Below are 12385 nucleotides of genomic sequence, written 5' to 3' on the forward strand. Positions count from 1 at the left end.
AAAAAGGATGTATTGCACTAAAAGTGCCCAAATGATGTAATTTGCCTAAAATGACAACTAATTGTAACAGTCATAAAACTGACTAATTGGCAGTTAGGAGGAAATTACATTGGGTAATCGGTTGGGAAAGGTTATTTGGTTGTGTGAGAATGATTTTTTTTAAAAGCAGGGGAGAGTCTTAGAGAGTTCGTAGTGAGTTTTTATCGAAGTAAAAATTAATGTAATGAAGTTTCATTGAATAGAAAATTAATTCTCTGCAATTTTCTTTGTTCTCTGCCGTGAGGGAACAATCCTTTGTTATGGATTGTTAAACTCTTTTTTTGAAGGAAATATTGATTAATAATCATGTAGGATAGTAAGGGTTTGAGTCATTGTTCATTTCCATGCTTTGATTTATTGTTTTGTGAAGTTTAAAGAAAGAAAAACTTAGATTGTCTTGACTGTTCCTAAACAGAGGTTTAAGTGCAATTAGAGATTTATTTTGAAGTTGCTATGAATACCTAGGCCCTTCCACTTACTGTGGCTCCATGTATCATATATTTCTATAAGTGTTTATGTGCAGGAATGGACAAGGGATTGAAGAAATGGATCACACATTTTGAAGAAAGTTGAAGATGACCGTTTCAAAAAAATGTAGTTTAGTACGGGGGCAATATCTTTCCAACCAATTGTTGGATCTTGCTCAGATTTAAGTATGTTTGTGAGAACCTAATTACGCCCATTCTCATTGGAGCGATCGAGAAGTTTGTATCATCTTCAAAAGTTATACCTATTTGTGCAAGGGTCTGTCCAGAGACAACAAGGAAGCATATTTTTGGTGATTGGGCTAGTGAGCACTTAGTAAGAGATAGTTGCTTGGTTGAAGATACTAATGTATTTGAGGGACATTGGTGATGGTTATAAGATATGTAGAGCCTATGGTGGTATAAAGACAAGGTGTGCACTTTAATAGGTTGTGGAGTTGGCTTGGATCAAGGAGAATAATCCTCCATTGAGCACAAGAGTTTGTGTGATGATGAGAGGATAAGTTTACATAGGTGTATCTGATAAAGAGATGTTGTAGACACCATGTGCTCAAATAAGTTGCTAACTCCTGTGTTGTCAACAAGACAACTCATGTGTCTATGTATATTCCTAAGAGTCTACATAACTAATATAAAAATGCATTATCCTAAGTAAACTTAAGTAAAGTGTAAATAGTAAATACTTATTTACACCAACAATAGGCAATGATACTTGCCCCAGTTTTTTCACCTTTGTAGCTACGGAGAAAGAGTTAGAATGGTATCATCTAGGATGGTATAGAACAAGACAAGGATTCGATCCTAATGGTCTTATCAAGGCATCCCTCGGAAATACATTCAAACATATTCCTACTATAGAAGATTTTTGGGCCAATGCATAGGATGACTTTCATGTGATGAAGCTAGCTTTCTCAAGGTATGCCTTACTTATGAGAAGATGAAACTGAAGGAAGAAGGTCTAGTGGAGTTAGTCGAACAGAACGGTGAGGGCAGTATCCAGTAGCAAAGAATAGTTAAGGATAAGAAGAGAAGTTTGGAGGTTGAGAAAAGTAAAGAACATCAGGAGCCTCCAACAAAGAAATAGAATGCAATACCGTCAAGGGAGAGCATAATTGAGGCTAGAAGCCAAGAGGATAATACAAGTGGACAAGGGGCCGCGGTAGAGGTGAGCTCTAATTCAGAATCAAGTGGTTACAGTAACAACATCGAGTACTCTCCTCTCTCGGAGAACCAACATGGAGGTGATATGACAGTCACTAGTGAAGAAGAGGATAGGCCAATTGATATTGAGGAAATAAGCTAGGCGCCCGAGGCCATTGGTGATGCTTTGCTAGTCGAATTGAATCCAGATTTGGGGAGATGCACTGCACCACTATAGTTAAGGAAAATGCTTATGCCAAGAGGTGAGGTGGTGATTGTCCGTACAGTTGAAAATATCCAAGGGTTAATGGAAAAGGGTGATAGCGAGAACCAGAAACAAATTGCAAAAATGGTGGCAAAGGTAATCAGGAGCGACAATGACGGTCACCGAAAAGTTTAGATTGCTATACCATTGGTTAGCAAGGCATTGGATGAGATTGTGGCTCAAGAATATGAGATAGTAGAGCATAACTTGGGAAGAATCCTGGATGATATGGAATGTGAAGAGATCCAGAAAGGCATGGTTTCAATTAGAGAAAGGTTGAGGAAGGCAAACGAAAGGATTGTAAAGTTGGAGGCCAAAAATAGATATTGGAGAGATTGCCGACCTATCCAACAATTGCACTAGGCAGCCCTTCCTCAAGACAGTGGGAGCAACACAGAAGAGATATCGGCTCAGTTGCACGAAGTCAAGGATTGGATCCATCATACAATTCAAGATGGGCGAAATTTCTTGCCTTCTTTTGTCCTGATCTTTAGGTCATTAGTGGCTATTAGAGATAAATTTAGAACATTTGAAGGTGAGTGGAAGGATTTCCTTCCAGTCAAGGACTTAGCCATTCCTAGGCTACATGCATTTATTGAGCTACCGAAGAAGTAATTGGAAAGGGCCAAGTTGGTAAATGGAGGAATGAGCATGGTGGAGTCTTGGTTTGTTGCCTTGACTATTAGGTTGAGGATACTTGAAGAGATACAGAATGAGATTACACAACACAGCCCAAGCGTTGACACTTCCATTTCAACCATGATGAGCGATGTTGGGGCGACACTTGATTTTGAAGATATCAAAGAGGGGGATGTCAGTGAGACAGAGTTTGGATCGAGATTGGATGAGTTAGGGAAGGTTGCCTTCAAGAAGAAACATTTGGGCACCCTTGCCTCCCTCAATGCTTTTATCGGATATGCGAAAGAATATGAGAAGGATCATGAGAAAACACTACAAGCAGCAAGCAACATGATGAATTCAGCTGAGCTCAAGATGAAGTATATACTTTGCCCTCCCATGAAGGAAGTCAACAACAGACTAGCCAAGTTCATTGCTTTGGCTAAAAAGATGAAAGAAAAGGATAGAACTATATTAGAAGATCATTTGATGTAAGCCCAAGTGGCAAATTCTACTTCTTCTTGGGTATGATAGGTCTCTAATTTTGATTGGCTACCATTTTGGTGCCTTCTCATTGGTTGCCACTTTTCCTTTCTTTTCATTGGTCCATTGATGAGGTGGCGCTTTCTCATTGGCCGATGGGGTGGCAACCTTAATTAGGGTTTCTAGGATCCAATCTGGATCATTGATTTTGCCTATTAATCTCTACTGTTGGTTGTAATTTTGGCCTCTATATAAGTCCATTTGCTCTCATTTGTAAAGGGTTGAAGAAAATTGTTGCTTAAGATAATATTGAAATTGCCTCTCTTTATCATTGTTGTGACTTGCATGGTAATTAAGAACATTTGGTGCTATTGCATGGTTTCTACTTCCAATAGTTAAAGTTAGATTCCTTTGAAGTTGTTAAAGTAGATTTCATTTTAAGAAAGTTGTTAAGTAAGAGCAAGAGTAGATGGATAGTCGCATGGTGGTATTAGTGGATGTTTGATAGGGATTTATAAATTATGCCACTAGCATACTAGCGGCTTGTTAGGAAGCCTTGCATGGTAATCTAACCTTTTTCCCTTGAATCATTGCATCTATGGAGGTAAAGCCTCTGGTTAACTTTCATTAGATTCGGTCCCCATCCATTTGCTAAACTTTCCATTCATAGGAGTAGGAGTAAAATAACAAGTAGTTGAGTAGTCGGATTTCATTCTAAGAAAGTTAGGAAGGCATAAGTCATTTGAACACACCCTCCATCATCACCACCATCAACATCATTTGGTGCTCACATATTTTACAAAGTTAGATTCATTACCATCACACCAAAGTCCAAGTTATCTCTGAATAAACAATGTAAGGCCGCCTACATGATTACCAGCAAATCACATCGATATAACTGAGTTAGTATCCATAGGTGTAAGGAACATTGGAGTTTTTCTCATGTCGTCATGAGTATTAACTTTTCAAGAGAGGAATTGAGTGTTTGATATTCCATATCAAGTATTCAATTGCTATATGTTATGTAGTGGTACAAAACCGACCCTCAACACTTATGATTGTGGATTGTTTTGTAGAATTTTTTCTTTTTGTTTTTTGTTTTTAGATTATATAAATATTTTGGAGTTTTGTAAGGTCCTCTTTTTCAGAGTGACTCCGAGATGATAGGATTAGTCCATTATTACAACCCTCGTAGACTAGTCATTTCTATAGAGGGCATATTTGTTCACTGTAACCTGCTATTTTGTGACATCTCTAGGGAGCAAAGAAGATATTGACCTGGTCCATGTATATTAGCACTTCGTTTGAAGCAATTTCTATTTATAGTAAGTCAGTTATCCTGGCAGTTGCTATATTTGGCAGTGGCTACTGGAGATAGTTATGGTACTGTGCAAAATGTCATTAGTTGCAATTTTCTACTACCTTCATTTGAAGTGATCCCAAGGACTTACTATCTATAGTAAGTCAATGAGGAGTGTTTCTAAATTTAGTAGGGCATTGATGACCAGTCATATAGTAAGTCAATGAGGAGGGTTTCTAAATTTAGTAGGGCATTGATGACCAGTCATAAGCCTAGTTACAATGACAGTCTATGGTTTGACTTAGGAATTATTAAAAAAAGTTTATAATTAATGATCTTAAATAACTTATAATAAAGTAATTTAATAAAGTCACTTTAATGATCATTTAAAGGGACAATGGGGTCATGACCCATTAATTAGTTCATTATGTGACTTAATTTCATTTTAAATGGTGCCTAAGTCAAAACAATGAAAAAACCTATGTTCCCCAGGGACGCGTCCTCCCCCAAAAGCCAGCGTTTTAGGGACAGGGATGTCCCCATCTCGGGGACTTCATTGGGGACTTGCATCCGTCCCCAATTTTTTAACACAAAAAAAATATAAAAAATCACTTTTGCCATCCCCGTTTGCTGTCCCCCACCTCCCCCCCCCCCCCCGTCCCCAAAATTGGCAAATTTTTTTGCTGTCTTGGAAACCCGTCTCGTTGTCCCCTGCCGTCCCCATCCTTGAAACACGGGGGAACATAGGAAAAAACACAAAAGTAATCTAAGTTATATAACTTCAAATGAAAAAAAAAAATGTGGGAATATATCTTTTATCCCACATTGGTAAGGAATGTGCTTGAGCTCTCACAAAAAAGTGAAAAAGGGACTTAAGAGCTCATTCTCATATTTTTAACTGATCACTTTTGTGCTTTGATACTTGGTGAATTTGATGAGTACTTCAGCAAGGGTTCCAAGAAGCCATTGCAAGTTTGTAAGCCATTATTACTCAGCTTTGAGGTGCTGAAAGATTTCACTGAAATTGCTGGTTGCACTTGCCATTGTTCTACATCAGCCTTTTAGAGGTTTTCACATTTACAAGGGTCTAATCTGATCATTCAGGGATCAATTTGAAGACATTTGATTGGAGATTGAAAGAGGTTTGTGAGCAGTCATTTCCAAATTTTATAACCTTTTTCCTTTAGCTAGCATGTGCTCATTGTGGGAAGAATCTATCTCTTTAGAAAGTTGTTTGGTGCTTGTTTCAAAGGAATTTGACATCTTTTATCACTTCACTAATTCTGGGCAGAAATTATACATTTTCTGTTTTGAATAAATATTGAATAATTTGGAAAAAATTACATCAGTCACCATTCATGTCCAGATTTTCAAATAAATGGTTTATTCATCATTTTGGGTATGTACCTTTGCAAAGTCTTGTTGTACTTGTCAACTGGATGTATATTATGAACTGCTGTGTAACAAATAAATAAATTACAGTCCATTAAATTTTTAACAGCAGTGACATAATTCTCATTACTTATATTTCGTTGTACCTTGCAATTTGCTCATTGTATAATTTTCACATTGCAAAAACTTTCAAAACTAAGGGAAACATCATCAATTGCATTGGTTAGAACCATCAAGGTTATTACAGTGGCTCTCACTTGGCGAAGGGAGTGGCATTTGATTCAAGTGTATATTCGTGGGATTTGTCCTAAGTGATTTCAAATTTGTTTTGTAGATAGAGGTTGGTCGGCAGTTGAGACACCAGAGATGTTGGCAGATTGGGCCACTAAGCCAAAGTTGGGACCGAGTGACACTCCGATGATGAAGTTGGCACATGAGATCATGGGACTGTACAAAGAAATTTACTATGCACGGCAGCGCGCGGAGGTGGAAAGGGCAGCAGACAGTGTTGCAGCTCAGAGATCTCTAGCAGTTGAAAAAGAGGCAAGAGAAACGTTAGCCACTGATTTGGCCGACAAGCAGGCAGCATGGGCAGCAGAGCGGGCAAAACTATTGAAGGATATGGCAGCAGTGGTACAAGAGAAGGACGCAGCTATCCAGGATAAAGATGCAGCAGAGCATGAGTTACAGTTGGCCAAGAAGCAGGCTATGGATGCTGCGCTTCTACTGAAGGAGGCCGTAGAAGTTAATTCACAGATTCAGACAGATCTGCGCATCTGGACTGACCATGTGTATGAGTTGCGTCGTCAACAACACTCTTCTGGGACCCCTCCTTCTTCTCTCTAGTATTTCTTTTTCTTGACTGTGGGTTGTCTCCTAATTTTGCTAGTCGTTGGGAGACGACTTTTCTTTTTTGGGGGGGATGATGTCGTCGGCAAAAATTGTGCATCGGCTGACGGGTCCCTTTGGTAAAAGTTCTTGTTATATAGCCGATGGTAAATAGTTGTATCAGCCGACGGATACCTTCAGAAAGGTTCGTCGGAAAGTATTTATAACCCCTTCGAGAAGCATTGTAGGGACATCATATCTTATCATCGAAGTATAATGTACTGTGGGCATATGCGAATAATAATAAGAGTTCTGTTGTTTCTGTTCATGTTCGTATTCATTATCTGTGTGCAATTCTTAATTAACCTATGCAGTAAACAAATTGGATCTACAATACTTTAGCTATAGATCCCAAACCCTTATACTTCAGCAAGGGCACAAAAGAAGTGTCACAAAGACAACAAAGAAAGATAAGATAATCAAATAGTTGGACGCCTTTCCCATCAAATAGCCTCATATTTATAATCTTAAAATAGCACAAGTTTCCCAAAGAACTTCACTTAAGAAGCTTCGCACACACAACATTAATAAAGTGCCATTAATATAATTTATTAATTACTTTTAGCTTTAAAAATGACCTTTTCCACCATAACTTAATATTCTGACACACAAGGCCATTGTTTCTTGTTCCCATGATTTAAAACTTTTCGTCTCGGTTCCAATGAGCTATGATACCAAGGTGACCAACAAACAACAACAAAAATAACAACCTCAGTGTATTTAGATGAATAATAATAATAATTCACCCATCTTGCGAAAATAGCTGAAGAAGCATCATAATTAAAATTTGACAACACCAAAGTGATCCTGATGATGAAAGACGATGTATGAACTTGGTGGGGTGACTTATTATAAATAGACTTCCCCTCCAAGATTCTCGGAGCCCAAACCAGAAGCCCAAAATAAAAACTGAGAGCATCACTCAACTCTTCTAAGTCAACTGAGCTCATCGGAACCAACATGTTAGAGGAAGTCCCTCAAATAGAGCCAAAACACACCATAGGTTGTTGAAAAGCCTATAACCCCAACTGAGACCCCTTTACCATTGTTTGAGTCACACCAGGTCCGTGAGACCTCGCAAAGGCTACACTCGGCAACATCACCCAACTTCCAGTGACTCTTTGAGACTTTCTAGTGCTCACCCTTGGCCAGGGGACCACCCCTCGGTTCTTGACTACTGCTTGCTGTGAGAAGTAATTAGCTGGTTTTTCTCTCTTTGGTTGTTGTTGCTTTGATTTCTTGTTTATTTCTTCTCATGGAAATCGTTTGGTGCTTTAGGTGTTGGCAATTTCCTCCTTGTATGCTTTTTAGTCCCTTAGAATCTCGTGGTCTCTTGTTGGACATTAATAAATTTATCTTATCTAAGAACAAAGTGAAATCTTAGAACCAATTGTCCTATTATTATCTTCTTCTCTTTATATTTGGGGATGGTTTATTGTGGGATGAGTCCTCATTGTGTGACCTCACTTGGTGCATGCTAGGATCAACTATCCTACTCTAATTTTTTGCTAGTGTCTAGGGGTGTTTGTTTTCGAATGAGGTTCCTTTCTTGTGTCCTTTGGGCAAGTTAGGCTAAATTTCCCCATTTTCTTCTAATTCATAGGGTGCTACCACATAAGCAACTATTATCTACCCGCAAAAAAGGTAGATGCAAAGATGATCGATAATTAATAATTATTGATGTTCCAAGAATGACAAATATATATTAGATCAAACACCTCTCAAAATAAGCAAGTCGAAAAATAATTAGATTGGTGCCAATGTTTTAAATAAGAAATATGTCTACGCCAAAGGGGTGGTGCCATAAGCACACCACAAAGAGGACCCCCTAACATTTACTTTATAGCTCATGGAAGACTGAATGAGCTATAAGGTGAAATTACAAATAGTTTCCACATGGAGAAGAGGGGACATGATATCTAAATACAAAATTCCATATAAATCTTAGTGATATTGCTCTAGAAATCCGTTGTGCTACTCTGAATTAATTGTCATCAATGTGCAACAACTTGAGAATCACTCCATCTATCATGTAAACCCATAGATCCTAGGTCTAAGAATCATAATATATCTTGAGGGTGACTAGATAAGTATGTGCACATAAATCTACCAAAAGAAGTATCCTTGAGCTGTTGAGAATTCCCTATAACATTACTACCCATGGGAGCGCTCCACTTGGAATCTAGGGGAAAAATGGCCATCCACCTTGTTAAGTTTGGGATCACTTCAAATGTAATAATACTGCCTGTATTTTATGTGTTTTCCAAATGCAGCGATCTCTCGCATTTATATTGAGGATGAGGCAAGGAGAGACATGTCCCATGTATATATAATTATATCTCACAAAATAAAATATATTCAATTTAATCTTATGGGATTTATCTGACTGGAGCTACAACATCAACATACCTACCCTATTATCTGAAAAATCTTTTTTTTTTCCTACACTAGAGATAGGTGAAATTCCAAACTACCACAATACTACCTCCCTATCTTGTATCCAAAAATAGAGACCATCCTTGGGTAACAAATTGGAAGGCTTGTAGAATTTGGCTCTTTCCATAGAAGGAAGCATCTCATGCCAATCATCCATTCCACTCTTATGTGTCACTTGGGATTGTTGTGAGGTATTGACACTATCGCCCCATTGCAATGGGGATTCCCTCTTTTTCCTTGAGAAACAATAGTGATATGGTCTTAGGTGGTTCTAGCAGGCAACATTTTCCAAGTCTTCTAGTCAAGGAAGTTATTTTTTGTGCAATTTTTGCCTCCTAGGTAGTAATGATTGTCTTGGATGTAAGCAAGAGTTGAGCCAAGTCTGTTAAGAATATACAATTGAAACTAAGGGATACTGGATGAAATGAGTTAAAAACTTTAGAAAATCCTTGCTCTAGCTTGAATTTGATCTTGGAAAGACATGAAAGATTGAGGGAAGTAACATCGCTGAAGCAATTCTGAATCCTGAAATTTGGCTAAGTTTGGATTTTTTTGAAAACCACCAAAATCTAGATTCTTTATTATAACTCCTATGAATTTGAAACTTATCTCAAACATCCTAACAGTATTTATATGAATATAAATTAAAGAAAACAACTAAATTTAGCTTAAATGTTATATTTATATAAGTCCTCTTGCTCCTTGAGTTGAAATTTTAATGTTATATTTGTATAAATCCTCCCACCTCCTGATTGAAATGTTATTGTTATATTTGTATAAATCCTCCCCCCTTTTGACTGAAATTTTATATTTGTATAAATCCTCCCGCACAAGTATTGAGTTGATTGAGAATGCCCACATAAGGTCAGAATCCGACCTGATTCAGGCAAAAATGCCCAAAAACTCCGAATTTTCGACCCCCTTATCTAGCCCAAAACATTAAGGTCTCTTGAAATCTGCCTTAACCTTGGCGAAGTTTGACAAAAACAACTTAGAAAGGGAAGGTGTTTTTATGGTTAACACCTTAGAAACTTTGTGTGGACTGAAATTGCCCAAGATAGGTCGAATTTTGCCCAAATTCCAAGATTTCCAATGCAATATTTTGACTCTAAGTGGGAGGCATAGGTAGATTTTCAGGGACTAATGCTTATATAACCAATAAAGAATTTTTTTATTGAGTTTTCTAGAAAAATCTTTGAAAGCTTATAAAAGGAGATTTGTTGAGCTCTTTTGGTATCATGCAGTTTATTGAACCAAAGTGAGACCCATATCAAACAGGTGCATCTGTCTAACTTTCCCTTTAGTTTTATAAAAGAGAAAAAATCCTTATGAGATTTGTATTTGTTGCAACTTTCTGACTATCAAAGTTGTTCTTGCCTTAGCCAGATTTTTCATTTCATCTGTAAATATTAATATTCATCAATACTGTATCATTATCTTTCTAATTGCAAATTGGTATACATCTTATTTGTAAAAATAATAATTAAAACCATGTTTAATAAAAGATAACTATTTTACATGGATTATACTTATAAAAATATTCAATGTTTTAAAAATGAGTTCCTCTTTTTAAAACTGTCAGAAAAATAATAATAAATAATATGTTTAATGAATGAAAGAAATATTTTAGCGATATCCATGACATGAAATAATCTAAAAGATAAAATATTACAATCCTAAGACATTTTCTAGCTCTTTTCAGTAACAGACCTTATACTAAATGCTTTTTTTTTGAAACATTGGACTTTATACAATTATTCATCTGTTTGAAAAACCTAAGCTTCTCCTTGTTTTGTTACTGCTGTCTGTCAACCTAATGTCATCTTTGTTTGGATTTCTGACTTGGACCGAAATTTATCATTTTCTTTATGGCTGATCTTCATTGTCAGCTGAGTTACTGAAGTTTTTACCTGTCTGCATTTTAAAAGGAGCAAACCTTATATGAAAGGCAGGAGTAAATCTTTAATGAAGGGCACCTGGCTGCATTTTAAAAGGAGTAAACCTTTTATTAATGGCAGCCACTGCTACTTATGTTATCTTTTCTCTGGCTTTATTGATTTCAATAATTTAAATGATAAAATAATATTTATTATATTATTGAAATTGTTTTAAATTTTCAAAATTTAGTAATTAAATTTATAATTTAATTTCAATTTAAAATATTTATCAATCATTAACTGATAATCATTAGTAATTTATTAATTACTAATATAAATTAGAATTGGTGTACAAATTATATGGTCTACAATACAATGTTTTGCAATTTGAAATTGATAGGATTGAAAAATGACAATCTGGTTTTAGCTTTCACAGAAGTTTTTTGATGATAAATAAATTGTTATATGACATAATCAAGTTTCAGACCAGGTAAACATCATGCTATAGCTTTATTTAAGCTTTTGTCACATCTCAATATTTGTAGTATTTTACAGTTACTACCACCTCTTTCAACATTTTGAGTATCTCTACTTACAGTTCAGACTTAGTACTATGAAGCTATTTTCATGTACTGACTTTGTTTACTTTGTTGGTTAAGCCTTTGGCAGATGCTAGACGTTATAATCGCAAAGATATATGCAAGATTCTTGAGGCTTATGGAGGCGAATGTGACTGCGATGTAACTCATCTTTGCTTTAACTACATAATATGGATATTTGTAGATGGTTAATCCTCATTCAGTACAAGTTGGACCTGTATTATTTTTGGAGATATAAAATATTGAAATTAGACAATGTGTGAAATCCTACTTCATTTTGATTCTCTGAATTTGAATTATCATTTATCTTATTCACAATTGTCTAATGTTTTATTTAAGGTTATGAAAGATTGGAGGCCATTGGCTTTGGTAATATCTGTTTTAGTTTAAGTATGCATGTAACAACCTGACTTTGACTCCCAATTTTTTTATGTGCAAAATCCATTTTATTCTTTAAGAAGGAATTACATTAATCATTAGTTATCTACAAAGTAAGGACAAGATAACAGAAGTAAAAGAATATCACAATGGATATTGAAATTTCCACTTAAAGAGGTAACCAACACCATCACTGTGAAGTTCTTCACCAGAAACGTCTAATGGAAATAGTTGTGTGCAAATCTCTATATCAGCCCAGTGGCATTTTTGCTATTTTCCCCTGTTTTAAAATGCAATTTTAATAGGAAGAAGTGAAAGAGAAAGTTAATAGTTTCAAATTATGTCTCTTATGATCCTAGGCATTTGGGTTTCTTCCAATCCCAAGCTTATTGCAGTCTCATGGACACATTTTTCAAAAGTTACTGTAAAATGGACTATCAAGCTATCTGTCTGTCTTTGTATGTCAGTTCTAGGCCAGTAGAGGA

The 12385-nt window shown here is 36.2% G+C and overlaps 1 protein-coding gene across 4 annotated transcripts in view; it reads left to right on the forward strand.

Moving 5' to 3' along the window:
• The window catches only part of LOC149571036 (serine/threonine-protein kinase 12-like), a 352869-nt gene that overhangs the window by 13963 nt on the left and 326521 nt on the right, over positions 1–12385 (forward strand). For all 4 annotated transcript variants that reach the window (XM_089808374.1, XM_089808379.1, XM_089808382.1 and 1 more), the window contains exon 3: positions 11583–11663. In XM_089808374.1, coding sequence (XP_089664500.1) covers positions 11583–11663 — 81 coding nt within the window. The remainder of the gene's footprint in view (positions 1–11582; positions 11664–12385) is intronic.

This window comes from Cupressus sempervirens, chromosome 2, assembly GCF_028749045.1.
Source record: "Cupressus sempervirens isolate cs-2001-9-10 chromosome 2, ASM2874904v1, whole genome shotgun sequence".
NCBI classification, from domain to species: Eukaryota; Viridiplantae; Streptophyta; class Pinopsida; order Cupressales; family Cupressaceae; genus Cupressus; species Cupressus sempervirens.